The sequence below is a fragment of the Heliangelus exortis genome, chromosome 16, assembly GCF_036169615.1.
Source record: "Heliangelus exortis chromosome 16, bHelExo1.hap1, whole genome shotgun sequence".
Classification (NCBI taxonomy): domain Eukaryota; kingdom Metazoa; phylum Chordata; class Aves; order Apodiformes; family Trochilidae; genus Heliangelus; species Heliangelus exortis.
Genome location: NC_092437.1, coordinates 15501186 through 15519164, shown reverse-complemented (window position 1 = coordinate 15519164; position 17979 = coordinate 15501186). Strand labels below are relative to the sequence as shown.

At 47.7% G+C, this 17979-nt stretch overlaps 1 protein-coding gene and 2 long non-coding RNA genes across 3 annotated transcripts in view; 1 reads left to right on the top strand and 2 right to left on the bottom strand.

Moving 5' to 3' along the window:
* Positions 1 to 17979, bottom strand: part of LOC139803582 (uncharacterized) — a 247811-nt gene that overhangs the window by 47792 nt on the left and 182040 nt on the right. The window lies entirely within an intron of this gene.
* Positions 4065 to 17979, top strand: part of LOC139803583 (uncharacterized) — a 154918-nt gene continuing 141003 nt past the window's right edge. Inside the window, exon 1 of the long non-coding RNA XR_011729060.1 lies at positions 4065 to 4250. This is a non-coding gene — a long non-coding RNA (uncharacterized lncRNA). The remainder of the gene's footprint in view (positions 4251 to 17979) is intronic.
* AHCY (adenosylhomocysteinase) overlaps positions 11886 to 17979 on the bottom strand; it is a 29433-nt gene continuing 23339 nt past the window's right edge. Inside the window, exon 10 of the mRNA XM_071759385.1 lies at positions 11886 to 12877. Within this exon, the coding sequence (XP_071615486.1) occupies positions 12746 to 12877 (132 nt within the window). The 3' untranslated portion in view covers positions 11886 to 12745. The remainder of the gene's footprint in view (positions 12878 to 17979) is intronic.

Sequence of the window (17979 nt, the reverse complement as noted above, 5' to 3'; positions counted from 1 at the left end):
ACTGGACCAAAGAAAGGCTTGTGAAGAGCAGGAGGAGGGGTGCAGACTCACCAGGGTGTAATTGTACAAGGATTTCTTTGTCTGGGGGCCCTCTCTGGAGACATCCAGCTTGGGCTGGCTTATTTTTTTCCAGCTGTGCCACCTGAATAAATTATTTTTTTAAAGATTCAATGCCTGAGACTCTGCTATGGGGAGCTCAGGGTGGAGGCTGAAGGAAGATGAAGTGCAGGGGCTGAAGGGCCCCCATGGAGCCCAGTCCTGGGGACAAAGCATTGCTGGCACCTGTGGAACTCCTCAGAGGATGTGTGAACACTCGGGCAGCTTCTACTCTGCTAACAGTTCCTTCCTTTATTTAGTCTGAGCAGATATTTCTGTTGAGGAGCAGTTTGGGAGTGTAAGAGTTCCCTCAGGGTCCTCTCTGGAACATCCCCAGCACACAGGGGACATCACACACCCATGTTCAAGACTATTTAATTTTTGGTTGTCACAAACCAAAATGTCTTCACTGAAAACTTAATCAAACTCAAGCCCAGACCCAGTCATGCTCCAGGGCAATCATTTTGCTTCTACAGACTAATGCAAATTTAACCCTAATTACAGCCTGGTAGGATTCAGCACAAATAAATCACTAATGGCTTTTCTGAATATTGCCCATCTTGTGGGAATTTAAAACAGACACTGAATTTCCCATCCAAAGTCCTGACTTGATTACTTACTGTCACACTCAAAGACCATAAACATGCAAGTTTATCCTGATGGATAAAACAAACAGCAGAATTGACATCTTAATGGCTGTACCAAACCAGACCCAAACAACTCAGCTTTCCAAGCTAAACTATTGAAGGTCTCTGGGAGACCCTAGAAGGAAAACCAACAACATTCTATGTCAGCCATTAGGATCTTCTCAGAGCAGGGAAGGTTAGAGGCATGGCAGAAAAGCTTTTCCCACGTACTGCAGGTGAGTCAACAATATCTGTGATGCTGCTTTGGCTGAGGATGAGGAAAGATTCAATAAAGCCCCTTTGAGATGCAGAGATAGTGTTCATTTCATGATGAAATTAATTATAGGAGAACCAGATGGAGACTTGTATAACCAGAGGAGCCAAAGAAGAACTTGCACATCCCATGCCCAAAGCTGCTGATCCTGTGGGATCTCTGGTTTACAGTGCAAAAACTGCATCCCCTGAGTCCTGCAGCAAATGTGCTGCTCTGGGTGCTGTGGGACACCCACCCATGAGATCCTGAGGTCACTGCTGGTGCTGCTGTAGGTGTCAGTGATATCCAAGCATAACATCTTCAGTTTGAGCTGAACTCACGCTGAAGTTCCTGTCCATGCAGGGAGCTCAGAACCAGATCATCTTTAAAGTCCCTTCCAACCCAAACCATTCTATGCTTCTATGATTTTATGAATTAGAGCATTCCTTGGCAAGAAGAATGACTCTCTAAACACACTGAATAGACCAAACTTGCTTTTCTTCGCACCCAGCATCCTATTTAGCTCAGAGAGACACAATTGTGGGCTGCAGAATCAAGGCTGGAAAGGAAAATAATTAAACCCAGACTCTCCTAATAATCACATGAGAACTTTACATTTTTTCCTGCCTACTTCTAAGCTCTGAACTGTTGCCCTCCTAAAGAGCCTTCTCCAGGCAGGAATCTCTAGCAGACAGAAGACACAGAAGGGGGGATGAGCTGCTATGGCCACTGCATTGCAAAATCCCAATTGCCACTGTAATGCCTGGAACAGATTGGTCAGAGCCAATTCATCTCCAAGACTGGAAGTGCACCACAGTGACTCATTTCCAAACAGAAGCAAAATCTTAGGGTTTTTTTGTACATTCAGTAGTTGAAAAAAAAAATTTCTTCCTACATCAGATGGAAACCACTCCAAAAAAACAACAACAACACTGGAAAGAGGACATGCTTTAGTGGGATGGTGCTTTTTCTCTGGTTTGATGGTTGGATGCAGTGATCTTTGAGGTCTTTTCCTTTTGTCATAGTTGTGTGATGTGACAAAGTCCCATGTCACTTCCAATGGGCACCCCACCAGCACTGTTCCAGCTCTCATTTTCCCAGGATCCCAGCTCCACTGGGAGCATTTTTAAATGGCATCATCAGGTCCCATCAGTGCAGGGACAGCACAGGGGACAGGAACACACCTGGCAAACCTGGGATGCATTTCCTCACTCTTGGTAGCTCCTAAAGGCTGCAGAATGGAAGCAGCATCTTGTGGCTCCTCACCCAACTCAGTTCCATAGCTACAGGAGCTGTTGTAACACCCCAGGAACTCATAATGTGCTTAACACCATTCCTGAACATAAAAAGACAACACCTGCTCCAGATCAGAGATCCTGAGATGTTCTGCTGAAAACTTAACAACATTCCCACTTTCCTCAGGTCCAGCAACTCATTGGGGGTCACAGTATCACAGAAAGTGAGGGGTTGGAAGGGACCTCAAAAGATCATCAAGTCCCTTTCCAGAGCAGGGTCCCCTCCAGCAGTCCCACAGAACACATCCAGGTGGGATTTGAATGTCTCCAGGGAAGGAGACTCCACACCCTCCCTGGGCAGCTGTGCTGTGCTCTGTCACCCTCACAGGGAAAAAATTCTTCCTAATATTTATACTGAACAGCCTATGCTCCAGTTTATAACCATTGCACTTGTCCTATTGTTGGTCAGCCCTGAGAAGAACTTCACTCCATCCTCCTGACACTCACCCCTTACATATTTATAACACTCCTGAGCTCACCCCTCATTCTCCTCCAAGCTGCAGAGCCCCTCAGCTCCTCAGCCTTTCCTCACCAGATGTTCCACTCCATCATCTCTGTGCCCCTGCTCTGGGCTCTCTCATCAGTTCCCTGTCCTTCTGGAACTGAGGGGCCCAGAACTGGACACAATATTCCAGATGTGGCCTCACACAGAGCAGAGGAGGAGCAGAACCTCTCCTGACCCCTCCTGATGCCCCTCAGGTGCCATTGGCTCCTTGGCCACCAGGACACCTCTTTGGCTCGTGGTCCCCCTCCCATCCTCCAGCACCCCCAGGGCCCTTTCCCCTCTGCTGCTCTCCCCCAGCTCAGTCCCCACCCTGTCCTGGTACCTGGGGTTGTTCTTTTCCAGATCCTTGGCCTTGTAATGCATTAAATTTGTCCCTGCCCAGCTCTCCAGAATCCTGGAGCTTACAGCACTGATGATTACAGAGGATATGGTGGATTTTTTCCCCTTCCCCATCAAATGACCCTTATCTGACAGCTCAGACACCCAACTAGCATGCCAGGCTAATTGAGGTTTTTCTGGACCTCCAGGATTAATACAGGGGTCTTCTATTTCTTATACATACATACATATATTTCTTATACATATATTTCTTATATATATATATATATATATATACTATATATACATTGTTATATTTGAATCAGTGAAGAAGCAGGACATGAAAATTTGGCCTCCCTCTTTTTTTTCCTTTTTGGTTTGTTGTTTTTGGTTTTTTTTGGTCCTCTTTGGTAACTGACTTGCACAGCTGGACCAGTGCTCAGTCCCACCTTAGACAGAGCATCAGGAACACCCAGAGCAAGGCTGGCAGACATGACATGGGACCTGGAGAATGTCCCCATCTGGAGCAGCAGCAGAGGGCCAGAGCCACACGAGGCTGCCCTAAGGAACAATCCATCACTCCCCAAATGCCCTGCTTAAAACTGTGGTGCCTGCAGATTACGTTCTGAGATAGCACAAAGATTTTTTGGCAGGCTTCTCAGATGACATGCAGATGGTCAACACATGGCTAAGTCCCTCTCCCATCTCTTCCAGAAGAAAAAGGAGGCATCAGTCATTTCTGCAGGATTTTTCAGTGAAATGAAGAAACCATTCCCATTACACATGCACATGTATTCCTATTGAGGAAATCCTTTGAAATTAAGTCCTAAATTGAAATATAGGAGCCCTAAAATAGCCATAAGAGTGTCACAACACAATTCACATGTGGCAGTCATTTACTACACATAAAAGCAGGAAAAGTTGGTCTTAAGTTCTGCCAGGGGAGGTTTAGGTTGGATGTTAGGAGAAATTCTTTGCAGAGAGGGTGATCAGACATTGGGATGGGCTGCCCAGGGAGGGGAGGATTCTCCATCCCTGGAGGTTTTTAAGCAGAGACTGAATGTGGCACTGAGTGCCATGGGCTGGGAACCACGGGGGGAGTGGATCAAGGGTTGGACTTGAGGGTCTCAGAGGTCCTTTCCAACCCAAATGATTCTGTGAAGACAAAATCTATTGATCCAGTTCAGACCCTTTCAGTCTCTTCTATTGACTTCAACATAATCTGATAAATACTCTACACCATGAGATGGTTTTACCACCAGTGTTCTTGTGGTGCCCCTTCATATTTTTGGCAGTTTCCTCAACTAAAATGTCATTTGTGATCTCCTACAGGGTTCCCTTCATCCCTTCACTTCATGCAGCTGCCTCAGTTAAGCAAGGAACAGTATTACACAAATGTTCACAGTAATAGCCAGAAATCAACCAGGAAAATATGCAGTCTCTCTCTTTCTTATTGTATCCCATAACAAAACAGGGTAGCATTAAAAAAAACAAATGCAAAACAAAACAAACAAAAAACCCCAAAACAAAAACTAAAAACAACAACAACAACAAAACAAAAACCAACAAAAAGCCAACAAAAAACCCCAAACAGAAGCAAAACCCAAAAAAACCCCACAAACCAAGAAACCAAACACATAAATTCATTAAAGTCTAATGGTGTTTCACCTCCTTTAATCCTCCAGAATGGGAATGGGAGCAGATGCCTCGGGAGCAATGCAGCAGCCAGGGCTCCCTCAGAAATACCTGGCAGACCCAGGAGACTTCAGTACTGAAAAGTTCTCCTTGCTATAAAACTGGAATCCAAGTCACAATAATTTCTCCATTTGGAAAATAAGCCTTTGGAGCACTTGATGAGCATCCCGGGTGGTTTTTACCCCTTTATTCCCTTCTCCACCACTCCTACGTACAGCAGTGTGCTCAGAGCTGTCATTCCCTCTCTACAAACGGAGAGAAGGAAATTCCTTTTCTCTGCCATCTCCGTGGCCGGGCAGACCAGAGCGCAGCAAAGCTCCTCCCTGCCAAAAAGGGCCCAAAGGAGTCTGTTTCCAGTTGCTAAGAAAATATCCATGGGAAGGAAGTTTTGGAGGGGAGGGCCAAGAGGACCACCCAGGGCTGGTTCTGAATGAAACCCAATAATGCAGAGCAGACACCTGCAAGCAGCGCTGCCTCAGAACCAGGCCTGGGGGTCAGTCAGCATCTAAAGGGGCTTCCAGCACCTGCAAGATTGCAGCCAAGGTGCTGCTCAGCTTGCCCCTAACACTGCTGCTCCAGCAGGGAAAAGGAGCACGTGGCATGGGCTGGGGCCCATTTATTGCTCCCTGACAAAAATTCCTTCACCATTGATGAAACCAAAGCCAGAGTGCTACAGAAATACACAGGTGTGCTGAGAAGTCTCTCTCTGGACTCTAGAGATGGAACAAGAAGTAAAAACCTTCCAAATGTTCCCAAGAGTTTAATCTATTCTATGGAACCCCAGGGGACAGGACAAGCAGGAGGATGTCAGGCAGACACAATCCAATTCATAAGGATGCTGCAGAACCTTGATTCCTTTTTGTTTTCATCCCATCAACTTAAAATTTTTCCACAGGATTATTTTTTTTCCTCTCTACTTCTCTCAGTCTTTTGTTTGCTTTTGCTTTTTCTGAGTCAGTGTGCAAGCCACAAGCGCTTATGAGGGTTAGTGATTTTAAAAAAGGGGGGGAAAATACTTAAATGTTATTTATGCTTCTTTACAGTTGTGCAAAGTTCTCCAGAGCCAAACAATGCTACTACAAACCCAGTGCATATTTACTACTTCTGATTTATCTTTACAATAAAGCCCCAAAGGACAGAAACCACAGTAGACTTCTGAGAAACTTCCTATCATCTTCAAACACAACAACTGCAATGGAAAAAGCTCAGCCAGGAATCACAAAGTCATCAGTGCAATATCCATTTACCAGCTCTTTGTTCTCTGCTCACAGTGATCCATATTGCCTAAGGCTCTCTGTACACCTCCCTCTCACAGAACATTTAGCCATGCAAAGAAAATAAAGAGGAAGACCTGCATTGCAAGTCAGTTGCTAAAAAAAACCCAGAGGGACCAGGATATCTGGTGGAGATAACTGGAGAAAACTGTCCAGACTGTACTCATCACTTCTGACTCAGCAGTGGAGGAAAAAGAGGGGCAAAAGTTGCCCCAGTTAAAAGAGAAAAGTATTTTCATTGGGAAGGAAAGCATTCACAGAAAATTAATCAAAAAACATTTGAGAAAATGTGATTACTCTTCTTGACCAAATCAGAGACTTGTCTCAAGATGAGGAGGCCAATCCTTCAGCTCTCATTTCATCCTCCCACCAATTCCAAGCATTCTGCAGGACCAAGGAGGCTGCAGGAGCATCCTGGGACAGCCCAGCCACGAAAGGCACTGGGAGAGTGGAAATGACTGGAGAGGTTAAATCAAAGACAGACAAGACATGGCATTAAAGAACTTTTCTAGGTGTGGTAACCAAGCCTGGTTTAGCACTACTTCATTACTGTGGGTTTGTCCCTGATCAATTTTAAAATCTCAATTAAATTAATAGCTAAGGATAGCTAAATCTGAAGCACAGTTAATGGGGAGGACTCAGGCATTTCCCAGTTCTCAGCCAGTTCTGGTTGCCAGCATTTGGAGAACTGGGGGGTGGGGAGGGGCAAGAAAGCTGCAAATCAGAGTCCATTCCTGTTTTATGAAGAGCAGACACTGCCTCTCCCCAGTCCTGACACACAGGACACAGTTTCCCCAGCTGTGCACAGCTGGAAGTGTCACAGCTTTTGGGTTTGCCTTCCACAATGAAGCTGCCAACAAGAGTGGGGAAAGATGCTGAGGAACGTGGGAGGCTGAGCTGCTCCCAAACCTTCCCCATCAGCACCAGCCCAGCTCTGGGACATCCTCCCCAGCCCTGTCCCCTCCCCAGGGGACACCTGCAAGGCCAAGGGGCTCACACCCTGCTTGCCCACACACCAGACCTGCTGAGCTGCACAACTCTGAGAAAAAAACCTGCCTTTGCTTCCCCTTCCTGCTCTCTTCCCACCCCATGGGAAGGTTCCCACACCTGCAACAGGGCACAGGGATCCAGGGATCCACCTCCCCCTCTCTGGCATCCTGGGTGTCAGAGCCAGAGACCCCACAGCTCCCATCTCCCCCTGCCCTGGGTGACATCTGGGTGACATCTGGGTGACACATTCAGTCTGTCCCTGTCACACAGCTCACCCTGCCAAGGCATTTCAGCACTGAGCAGAGGGCACTGCCAGGCTCCATCCCTGCAGATGCTGGGCTCTCTTCTGTGCTATTGTTCCTCAGTCCATGGCTCCTGCTGAAATCATTCCAAGGTAATCAGAGTGGGGATTACAATTCCTATTCAGGGAATCAGGATGCTCAGCCTCAGGCCAGGCTGAATACTGAATGACTTGCGTGGACATTAAAAACAAAGAAGTAATGAGGAAACAGCTAAAAAATTGTTGTAAATGATTTAGTGAAACCCTTGGTGACAGCAGATGTGCTCTTGCCAATAAAAAGCAAGCAATCGAGCAGCAATTTCATAAAATCATTTAGTTTGGAAAAGAAACTTTAAATCATCAATCTGAACCATTCCCCCATCCCTGCCAAGGCCACCCCTGCCCCATGTCCCTCAGCACCACATCTCCAGGGCTTTTAAATACCTCCAGGGATGATGGGGACTCCAGCCCTGCCCTGGGCAGCCTGGGCCAGGCCCTGACAACTGGAAAAATAATTTCTCAATATCCAATTTAAAACTCCCCTGGGCAACTTTACACCATTTCCTCTCATCCCATCCCTTGTTCCTTGGGAGCAGAGCCCGACCCCCCCTGGCTCCAACCTCCTCTCAGGGGGTTGCAGAGATCCAGAAGGTCTCCCCTCAGCCTCCTCTGCTCCAGGATCAACACCCCCAGGGCCCTCAGCCCCTCCTGGGCAGACTTTGTGCTCCAGACCCTTCCCCAGCTCCATTTCCCTCCTCTGGACACTCTCCATCCCCTCAATGTCCTTCTTGTCCTGAGGGACCCAGAACTGAGCCCAGGATTTGAGGTGTGAGCTCAGCAGTGCCCAGCACAGGGGACAATCCCTGCCCTGCTCCTCTGCCCACACCAGGGATGATCCCAGACAGGATCCTGATGGACTTCCTGACATCCTTTCCTTCCATATGGATCAACACCTGTTGAGAAATTAGCAGGGGTCAGGATGTGAGGCAACTCCATACATGTTTTTTTAAAGGAAATCAGTTCTTACCCCAGAGGTAAGATGTTTCAAAGTCTTCTACCTGTTCTAGAAAGCTTCAGAAACAGCAGGGAATTCTGCATATTGGACTGTAAAGGTTTTTCAGAATTGCCCCTGAGGATGAGTTTAAACACAGAAGTTTGGCTGAAGCTCACACACAGCAAGAGGTGAGGTGACCCCATGTGGGATGGGGCTGCCAAGCTCTACCTGGGCAGCAAATCACAGAATCTGCTGAGCTGGAAGGGACCCATCAGGATCCTCAATCCCAACTCCTGTCCCTGTGTAGGGCACCCCCAGAATCACCCCATGTGCCTGGGAGCATCATCCCAACACTTGTTGAACTCAGGCAGGTTTGGTGCCATAGCTGCTTCCCTGGGGATCCTGTTCCACTGCTCAGCCACCCTCTGGCTGAAAAACTTTTCCCTAATATCTAACCTGGACTTCCCCCAGCACAGCTTCCTGCCATTTCCCCAAGTCCTCTCTTTGGTCTCAGGAGTGATGAAATCAGTCCCAGTCCCCTCTGAGCTCACCCCTCAGCCTCCTCTTCTCCAAACTGAACAATCCAAGTCACCTCAGCCCCTCCTCATAAACCATCCCACAATTCATTCCTTCCAGACCCTTCACCATCCTTGTTGCTCTCCTTTGGACTCTCCAACACCTTGATGTCCTTCCTATACTCAGTGCTCCAGGTGAGCCCACACCAGAGCAGAGCAGAGTGGGACCATCACCTCCTGCTTGATGCCCCCAGGACACTGATGCCTCACCCTCAGTTTGCCATCAACCAGGACAAGAATTATCCTTCTGTGGTCATCTTGTCCCCCTCTTTTGGGGGCCTCAAGGGGAGGCTGGCCCTGTGTTAAAGGTGGAAGAACTTGCTGGTTTATCTGCTCAGTGTTCTGGCTGAGATGAACCCTGTGTTTCATAAAACCAAGGGCTGATTCTCAAAATGCTCACATTTTTACTAAGACCTGGCACCTTATTTCTATATCCTGTAACAGGGTGGAAGGATAGAACATAGGAGCAAGAATCCTCTCTCCCCACTGCCCTGCTCTCCAGTCACTCACTTCCCAGGCTGTCCTGCCCACCAGGGATGCCCCATACTGGCTGCAGAACTCAGCACTTCCCTGGGGAGATTCCAGGAGTGGGTGACTGCCCACCCTCCAGGGAGTCCATCACTCCTCCCAGTTTGGTCACCAGTGGCTGCACAGTGCCCAGGACCAGCTGGGGAGGAGTATCAAGCACCTCTTGCACCATGCACAAACCCCACTGCTGAGAGGTTCTGGGCATTGCAGCGGAACCACAGCCCTAAACCAGAACTGCACAGCAGGGAGGCAAAGGAACTGTTCCTGCCCATGGCTTTATTAGGGTCTGCGTTTGGTCTAGTCCTCTTCAACTAATAAAATATCAGATCTAGCAGAATATACTCCAAGTATAACTTTTATATTTTATCATGGAATCATAGACAGGTTTGGGTTGGAGGGGACCTTAAAGCTCCCCCAGTGCCACCCCTGCCATGGTCAGGGACACCTCCCACAGCCCAGGGTGCTCCAAGCCCCATCCAACCTGGGCTGGAACAGGGATGGGGCAGCCACAGCTTCTCTGGGCACCCTGGGACAGGGGCTCAGCATCCTCACAACAAAGAACTTTTTCCTAATGTCCAACCCCAATCTCCCCTCTCCAAGTTTTAACCCATTTCCCCTGTCCTCTCCCTACCCCCTCGTGTCCAAAGCCCTCCCCCAGCTTTCTTGCAGCCCCTTCAGATATTGGAAGGTTGCTCTGAGCTCACCTGGGAGCCTCCTCTTCTCCAGGCTGAACACCCCCAATCCCTCAGCCTGGCTTCCCAGGGAGCTGCTCAGCCCTCTGAGCATTTCAGTGCCTCCTCTGGACACCTTCCAGGAGCTCTGATCAACTCAAATCACATTTCAAGTAAAAGCCCCACACTGTTAACTTGCTCAGACTCTACTGTATTTTCAGCAGCAAACCAGATTTTCCCCAGTTTGATCAGGAAAGTGCTGTTACAAAAATCATTTGCTGAGTTCTCTTCCTTCTTGCAGCAATCCTTCAGTGTCCTGTCCCAGGGCCTTGCAAACAGGGAAGATGTTTCAGAGCTGGTGAAGCTGCTGGTGCTTGGTCACTTCCCTGCCTTGCCTAAGGAACCACAATTTCCTGTACTTAAATAGTTTGAACAGGATCCAAACATCATGAATTTGCATTGGGCTATCCAGGCAGTGTTGCACACAGAATCTTGCACTACAAATGCTTCCAGAAACTCAAGAGCTGCCACCCCTGAGCCTAATGCTTACCAGACTTACCAAGAATCACAGAATCATTTTGATTGGGAAAGAACTTTAAGTCCACCAGCTCCAACCATTCCCCCATCCCTGCCAAGGCCACCCCTGCCCCATGTCCCTCATCCCCACGTCTCCAGGGCTCTGAAACCCCTCCAGGGATGATGGGGACTCCAGCCCTGCCCTGGGCAGCCTGGGCCAGGACCTGACAACCCTTTCAGTATTTTCGTCTTGAGGGTCACCAAATACTCAGGACAGCCTAAGGAGGTTGTGTTATCTCTGCCCCCAGAGACAACTGGAACTCGCCTGTGCAAGATGGTCCCCAAGCTGACTGAACTGGCCTTGGTATAAGGACAGGGATGAACCAGAGACCTACAGATGGCCCTAACTAAATTATTCTGTGAATCCATGACCCAAGTCCAACAGCAGAATTACAATTCTGTACTTCAGAAAAGCAGTTGTTTGTTCAGCAAAGAAATGGGTTTAGAGAAGCCAAAGCTCAGGTAGAAGAAATGAAGGAAGAGTAAGGAAGACAACACCCATCCTTTTTCTGTTGTGGTGTTCTACTCCAACCTTATTTTCTATCATGCTCTGCCACATGCAGCATTGTATGACACCTAGATTTGGATGTGCAGGGCACCTATGTCAGGGTGGAGCTCAGTTCACATGTGTAAGTGTAAAGGATCCCTTTTTAGATTTATAGGACCCAAATTCAGTGGAAATCAGTGCTTTTTAGAGGTCGATGCAAAACAGAACAAGGAAGAGAGCTGCACGTGGAGTGACATTTTGTTCATTCACAATGAACAATTCTTCCTCCTCCAACAGTTCATACTCTACACCCCATTTTAATTTTTCACAGACATCACACTTGGTGCTTGCACATGAATCTCAGAGCACTTCAAGCATTATTTTAACAGGTCCCAAACTTCTCATCTTACATCCAGAAACAGAGGTGGCCTGCAGTATAATGTTGACTGAAGTGACAGTGGCAAGAGAGGACTTCCATGGCATCCACGGAGATAAACCTTCCTGTGGGCAGAGGAGAAGTCTTTTTCCTGCAAGATTCAGCCCTCCAGATATTTAAATAACCTGAGCAGCTTTTCCCAACTCAAATAAATGATGTAGGCTTGCCACAGCACTGCCTCTTCATGAAAAGGCATGTGGATACATTAAAATATTTTGGCTGAAGGATCAAACAAAAGTAAATAAATCCCTAGCAAACCCCAAAACATCTCACTATACAAAACCAGTCAGGCCACAGTCAGATCTTTAATAAAAGCACTTTGAGTCAGTGACAGACAATATACAGCAGACATGACAACTGAGAAAAATCAAGTTGGGTGTAGAAGTGTGCTGCTGGTGTTACTGGAGGATCAAAAAAGGTCCCTAAACCTGACCACCCCTGCTCAGCTGTTGACAACACACTGCTGCTAACAGTCACTCTTGCCTCCCCCTCCTCACGTTGGTTTGAAGAAGCACAGGAGGATCTTTGTTCTGACCCAAATTGATGGGAGTAAATTAACCCAGAAAAAACCCTCCAGCTCCAATCTCTGGGTAGGAAATTATGTTGATTTTGTAGGAAGGAGACCTAGCAACCTAAACTTCTCCCTATTTCTTCCAATTTCACAACATGCACTTTAGCTAAGGGCACCTTTGTGGAGAAGCCTGACACTGCCAGCCTCCTAACAGGATTCATCTGATTTGAGCAGGGCACAGCAGAAAGCATCTCCCTGGAGGAACTGTTCCTTATCTTCCTGGTTAGCCTGTCCAAAGAGGCTACCAGCCACATGTCTGACAAGTATGTCTGCATTTGACATGGATGCATTTTCATTTAGCAACCTTCTGTCCCTTCTGGGGGACATTAGGACCTAACAAAAGGTGCCCAGGATTGTTTTCACCATGACATTAGCTACATAACCAATTCTAATCCCAGTAGTCAGAGTGATCCTCTTTCACTAACAGATAAGGCTTAAGCTTGCTTCCTTGGTAAGGGGAGGGGTTGTGCAGCACAGAGGAATATGGCAAAGGGCTCGTTCTCAGGAGCCCAGAACACACAAGAGCTTTGGAAGGTTGGATCCCTGCAGTTTGGTCTTTGGGTAGTGCCACCTCCTCAGTATCTGTAGTGGTCTGGCTTGAATGGGCCATCTCTTGGCAAGCCCAGATACTTGGCCTGCTTGTCACTCAGCTTTGTCAGCTTCACACAGAGTTTATCCAGATGAGCAGCAGCCACAGCTTCATCCAGCTGGGAAAAGAAAACATTGAGACAAGAATATTAGAACAGAGTCCTGTTATCTCAGGAAGAATGTGGAAGTGAACCATGAGAGCTACTGAGCACTGCGTGAGAATCACAAATGTTTCCAATCACAAAAGAAATTCTAACTGGAAGGATTGTGTTCAGAGGGGAAACAAGTATTTAAGCTTAACAGATCGTGCCAGAAAAAAGAAAAAAAAAAAAAAAAAAAAAAAAGAGGGTTAAATATCAACTGCATATCTGATTAACGAGACTGAGAAGTGAAGATCTGATGGGTGCATTTCCAGCCAAAGTTTAAGGCAGATTACACATGAAAAGGAGCAGAGTCCCTGACATTTGAGCTCAGGGTCTCAAATCACAGTACAGTTAAGTTGTTTCACAGATGCTCCAGCTTGGGAACTTCAAGAATTAGATGAATAGGATACCATTATCTAGATTTGTGTATGTGGACATTCTTCCCTTAAAATCAGATAGCTGAACATAATAGACAGATTTGGTGCCAATAACATGGATACACCAGTTTGCCTGGAATTCTAGGAACACATATTGCGGAAATCTGTGCATGTTTGTAAGAGTCAATGATCAAAGTGCTATTCTTACAGCCAAGGGGAGGGCAGAGTTCTTGTATTTTTCTTGTATTTTACATTTGGACCATAAAGATACTTCACAGAACAAGGAAAGATACCAGCCAGGAATTTCTTAGAAAAAACTCTTCTGCCCATCTTTCCTTGGTTCTGACAAGATGCCTGCTTTATTCTTTGAAATTCTCTGTGAAGCACAGAGGGTAAAGAGCATTTTGTCATGCTGTATGGACCTGAGAAGATGGACATGCAGCTCCACTTGTGAGTAGCTGACCTGGGCATCACTATTTATGTCTAACTAAAAACTGTTGCTCAGGAAGAACAGAGGATGAAGCTACATTTTATTAGCAATACTGGACTATCATTTTCAAAAGAACTGTTAAAAAAACTAGAGGCTTCTGTTCAGCAAACACTTTGTAAGTCAGCCCAAAGATCATAGGATCATAGAATTGGCTGGGTTGGAAGGGACCTCAGAGATCATCAAGTCCAACCCTTGACCCACCGCTGCGGTTGCTAGACCATGGCACTGAGTGCCACATCCAGCCTCTTTTTAAATATCTCCAGGGACGGAGAGTCCACCACTTCACTGGGCAGCCCATTCCAATGCTTGATCACCCTCTCTGTAAAGAAATTCTTTCTAATATCTAACCTAAACTTCCCCTGACACAACTTAAGACCATGCCCTCTTGTCTTGCTGAAAGTCGTCTGGGAAAAAAGACCAACCCCCCCCTGGCTCCAACCTCCTTTCAGGGAGTTGGAGAGAGTGATGAGGTCTCCCCTGAGCCTCCTCTTCTCCAGCCTCAACACCCCCAGCTCCCTCAGCCTCTCTTCATAGGGTCTGTGCTTGAGTCCTTTCACCAGCCTGGTTGCCCTCCTTTGGACCTGCTCCAGCACCTCAATCTCCTTCCTGAGCTGAGGGGCCCAGAACTGGACACAGGACTCAAGCTGTGGCCTCCCCAGGGCTGAGCACAGGGGCAGAATCCCTTCCCTGGACCTGCTGGCCACGCTGTTCCTGAGCCAGCCCAGGATGCCATTGGCCTTCTTGGCCACCTGGGCACACTGCTGCCTCCTCTTCAGCTTCCTGGCAATCCAGACTCCCAGCTCCCTTTCTGCCACTCTGTGCCCAGCCTGGAGCTCCCCATGGGGTTGTTGTGGCCAAAGTGCAGGACCCGGCACTTGGAATGTTGAACCTCATCCCCTTGGGATCAGCCCAACTCTCCAGTCTGTCCAGGTCCCTCTGCAGAGCCCTCCTGCCTTCCAGCTGATCCACACTCCCCCCAGCTTAGTGTCATCTGCAAATTTGCTGATGATGGACTCAATCCCCTCATCTAAATCCTCAATAAAGATATTAAACAGCACTGGGCCCAACACTGATCCCTGGGGGACACCACTAGTGACCGGCCCCCAACTGGATCAGCACCATACAGCACTGGGCCCGGCCCTCCAGCCAGTTCCTAACCCAGCACAGATGCCCCTGTCCAAGCTGTGGCCTGACAGCTTTTTCAGGAGAATGCTGTGGGAGACGGTGTCAAAGGCCTTGCTGAAGTCCAGGTAGAGCACATCCACAGCCTTCCCCTCATCCCCCAGGCAGTCCCCTGATGATAAAAGGAGCTCAGGTTGGTCAGGCAGGACCTGCCCTTCCTAACCCCGTGCTGGCTGGGTCTGATCCCTTGTCCATCCTGCAGGTGCTGTGTGATTGCCCCCAGGATGATCTGCTCCATAACCCTGCCAGGCACTGAGGTCAGGCTGATGGGTCTGGAGTTTCCTGGGTCCTCCTTCCGGCCCTTTTTGTGGATTGATGTGACATTCCCCAACTTCCCATCATCTGGGATGTCCCTGGTGAGCCAGGACTGTTGGTAGATGATAGAGAGAGGCTTGGCGATCTCTTCTGCCAGCTCTCTCATCACCCTTGGGTGGATCCCATCTGCTCCCATAGACTTGTGGGGATCCAAGCAGCTCAGTAGGTCACTGACTGTGTCCTTCTGGATTACAGGGGGGCTGTTCAGATTCTTGTCACCTTCTGTAAGCTCCAGAAGCCATCTGTCCTCAGGATAACCTGTCTTACTGTTGGAAACTGAGGCAAAGAAGGTGTTAAATACCTCAGCCTTTTCTTCATCTTTGACAACTATATTCCCACCTGTGTCCAGTAGAGAATGGATGTTTTCCTTGCCCCTTCTTTTGCCATTGATGTATCTATAGAAGGACTTTTTTTATCCTTCACAGAGGTGGCGAGATTCAGTTCACGTTGTGCCTCTGTCTCTCTTATTTTCTTTCTACATGACCTAACTATGTTCCTAAATTCCTCCTTAGTAGTTAGCCCTTTTTTCCATAATTGGTAGGCCCTCTTCTTAACCCTAATTTCTTTCAGAGTCTCCCAGTTCAGCCAGACCGGTCGTCTTCCCCGCCAGCTCGCCTTTCAGCACATTGGGACAGCTGCTCCTGTGCTTTCAAAATTTGCTCCTTGAAGTAGGTCCATCCCTCCTGGACCCCTTTGTTTTCAAGGGCTGTTTCTGGGTATATGCTGAACTAGTCTTCTGAATAGGCCAAAATCTGCCCTCTGGAAGTCCAATGTAGAGGTTTTATTGACGACCCTCCTTGCATCCCTGAATATTGAAAACTCTATTATTTTATGATCACTGAGTCCCAGGTGTCCACCGACCACCACATCTCCCACCAGCCCCTCTCTGTTTGTGAAAAGAAGGTCAAGCAGGGCTCCATCCCTGGTGGGCTCATTTACCAGCTGGAGCAGGAAATTATCCTCTATACACTCTAGGAATCTCCTAGACTGCCTCCTCTCTGCGGTGTGGAGTTCCCAGCAGATGTCTGGTAGGTTAAAGTCACCCACGAGAACAAGGGATGATGATTTTGAAACACCCACCAGCTGCCTGTAGAATAATTCATCATCCTCATCATCCTGATTGGGTGGTCTGTAACAGACTCCCATCACGATATCAGCCTTGTTGGCATTGCCTCTGATTCTAATCCACAGGCACTCCACCCTGTTATTGCTGACCTCAACTTCTACAGAGTCAAGAGAGCCTCTAACATATAGGGCTACCCCTCCACCTCTCCTACCCTGCCTGTCCCTTCTGAAGAGCCTGTAGCCACCCCTGGCAGCACTCCAGTCATGGGACTCATCCCACCACGTTTCCGTGATGGTGACTCCATCACAGCTTTCCTGCTGCACGATGGCTTCCAGCTCCTCCTGTTTGTTGCCCATGCTGCGTGCACTGGTGCACATGCACTTCAGCTGGGCTGCTGGTTTGGCTCTTATCTTGGGTAGTCCACCCTTAGGCTCCTTTCTGGAGAGCCCAGTTTCAACCCCATCCCCCTTCAAACCTAGTTTAAAGCCCTCCTTATCAGCCCCTTCAACGTATAAGCTAGAGTCCTTTTCCCCCTGTTAGTTAGATGAAGCCCATCTGATTTGAGGACATTAGGTAGTATGGAATTTGCCCCATGGACGAAAAACCCAAAGTTCCGCCGGTGGCACCAGTCCCTTAGCCACCTGTTGATCAGATGGGTTTTCCTATTCCTCTCCTCATTCAGGTCTTCTACTGCTGGAACTGAGGCGAACACCACCTGTGCTCCTGACGCATCAAGTAACCAACCCAGTGCCTTGAAGTCCTTTTTAATCACCCTTGTACTTCTTCCAGTTGTCATCACTGCCAGCCTGGACTACCAACAGTGGATAATAATCTGAGGGCTGAATTAGCTGATGGAGTTTCCTACTAATATCCCTCACCCGGGCACCGGGAAGGCAGCAGAGCTCCCTGTGGGATGGGTCAGGTCGACATATAGGGATAGAAATTCCACTTCCCATAAGAAAAGCATTTTCATATTTAGTCTCACACCTGGTTGCATTCTAAAGTCAAATTTAACTCTGACATCTTTTCCAATGCCCATCTCAAATTCTCAGGCTTTTTTTGAGAAACTGAAACAACATGAGTTTTACAACAGGAATCTGCAAGTCATTACATGATCCAGATTTTTACAAGAACAAAGACTGCTCAGGAAAGTTTAAAGGGAAACCTGGGGGAATCTGTCATTGATATTTTGTGAAGCTTTTAAGACAGATTGTGATATGCTCTGCTTGGGTGTAAATGGGACTCAAACTCTGATTAACCGCAGTACAAGTGATTCCTATTTTCACTACAGCTTCAGCTCTGCCCTAGACTTTACTGCTGGATAGGGATGTGAAAGCTTCCTATGAATGCTGACATTTAGCAGGGAAAAGTTGGTTTTGAGAAGCTCTCTAAGTACACTGAGGCAGCACAGGGCTTCCTGGCACCTTAGGGAAGAGCCCTGGATCAAGCAAAAAAGTGACCTGACATTCCTATGACAGGTGACAAACAAATCCCAGTGCTGCACAACAGAGTAGCCACAAAGCCCAACCCACTTCAGATTGAACATGACCAAACCCAAGCATTCACTGGAGGGCCAGAAGCTCCTTGCAAAGTCATCATTCAGTAGGAAATTAACTTGAGCACAAATGAAACAAATCTATGTGATCAC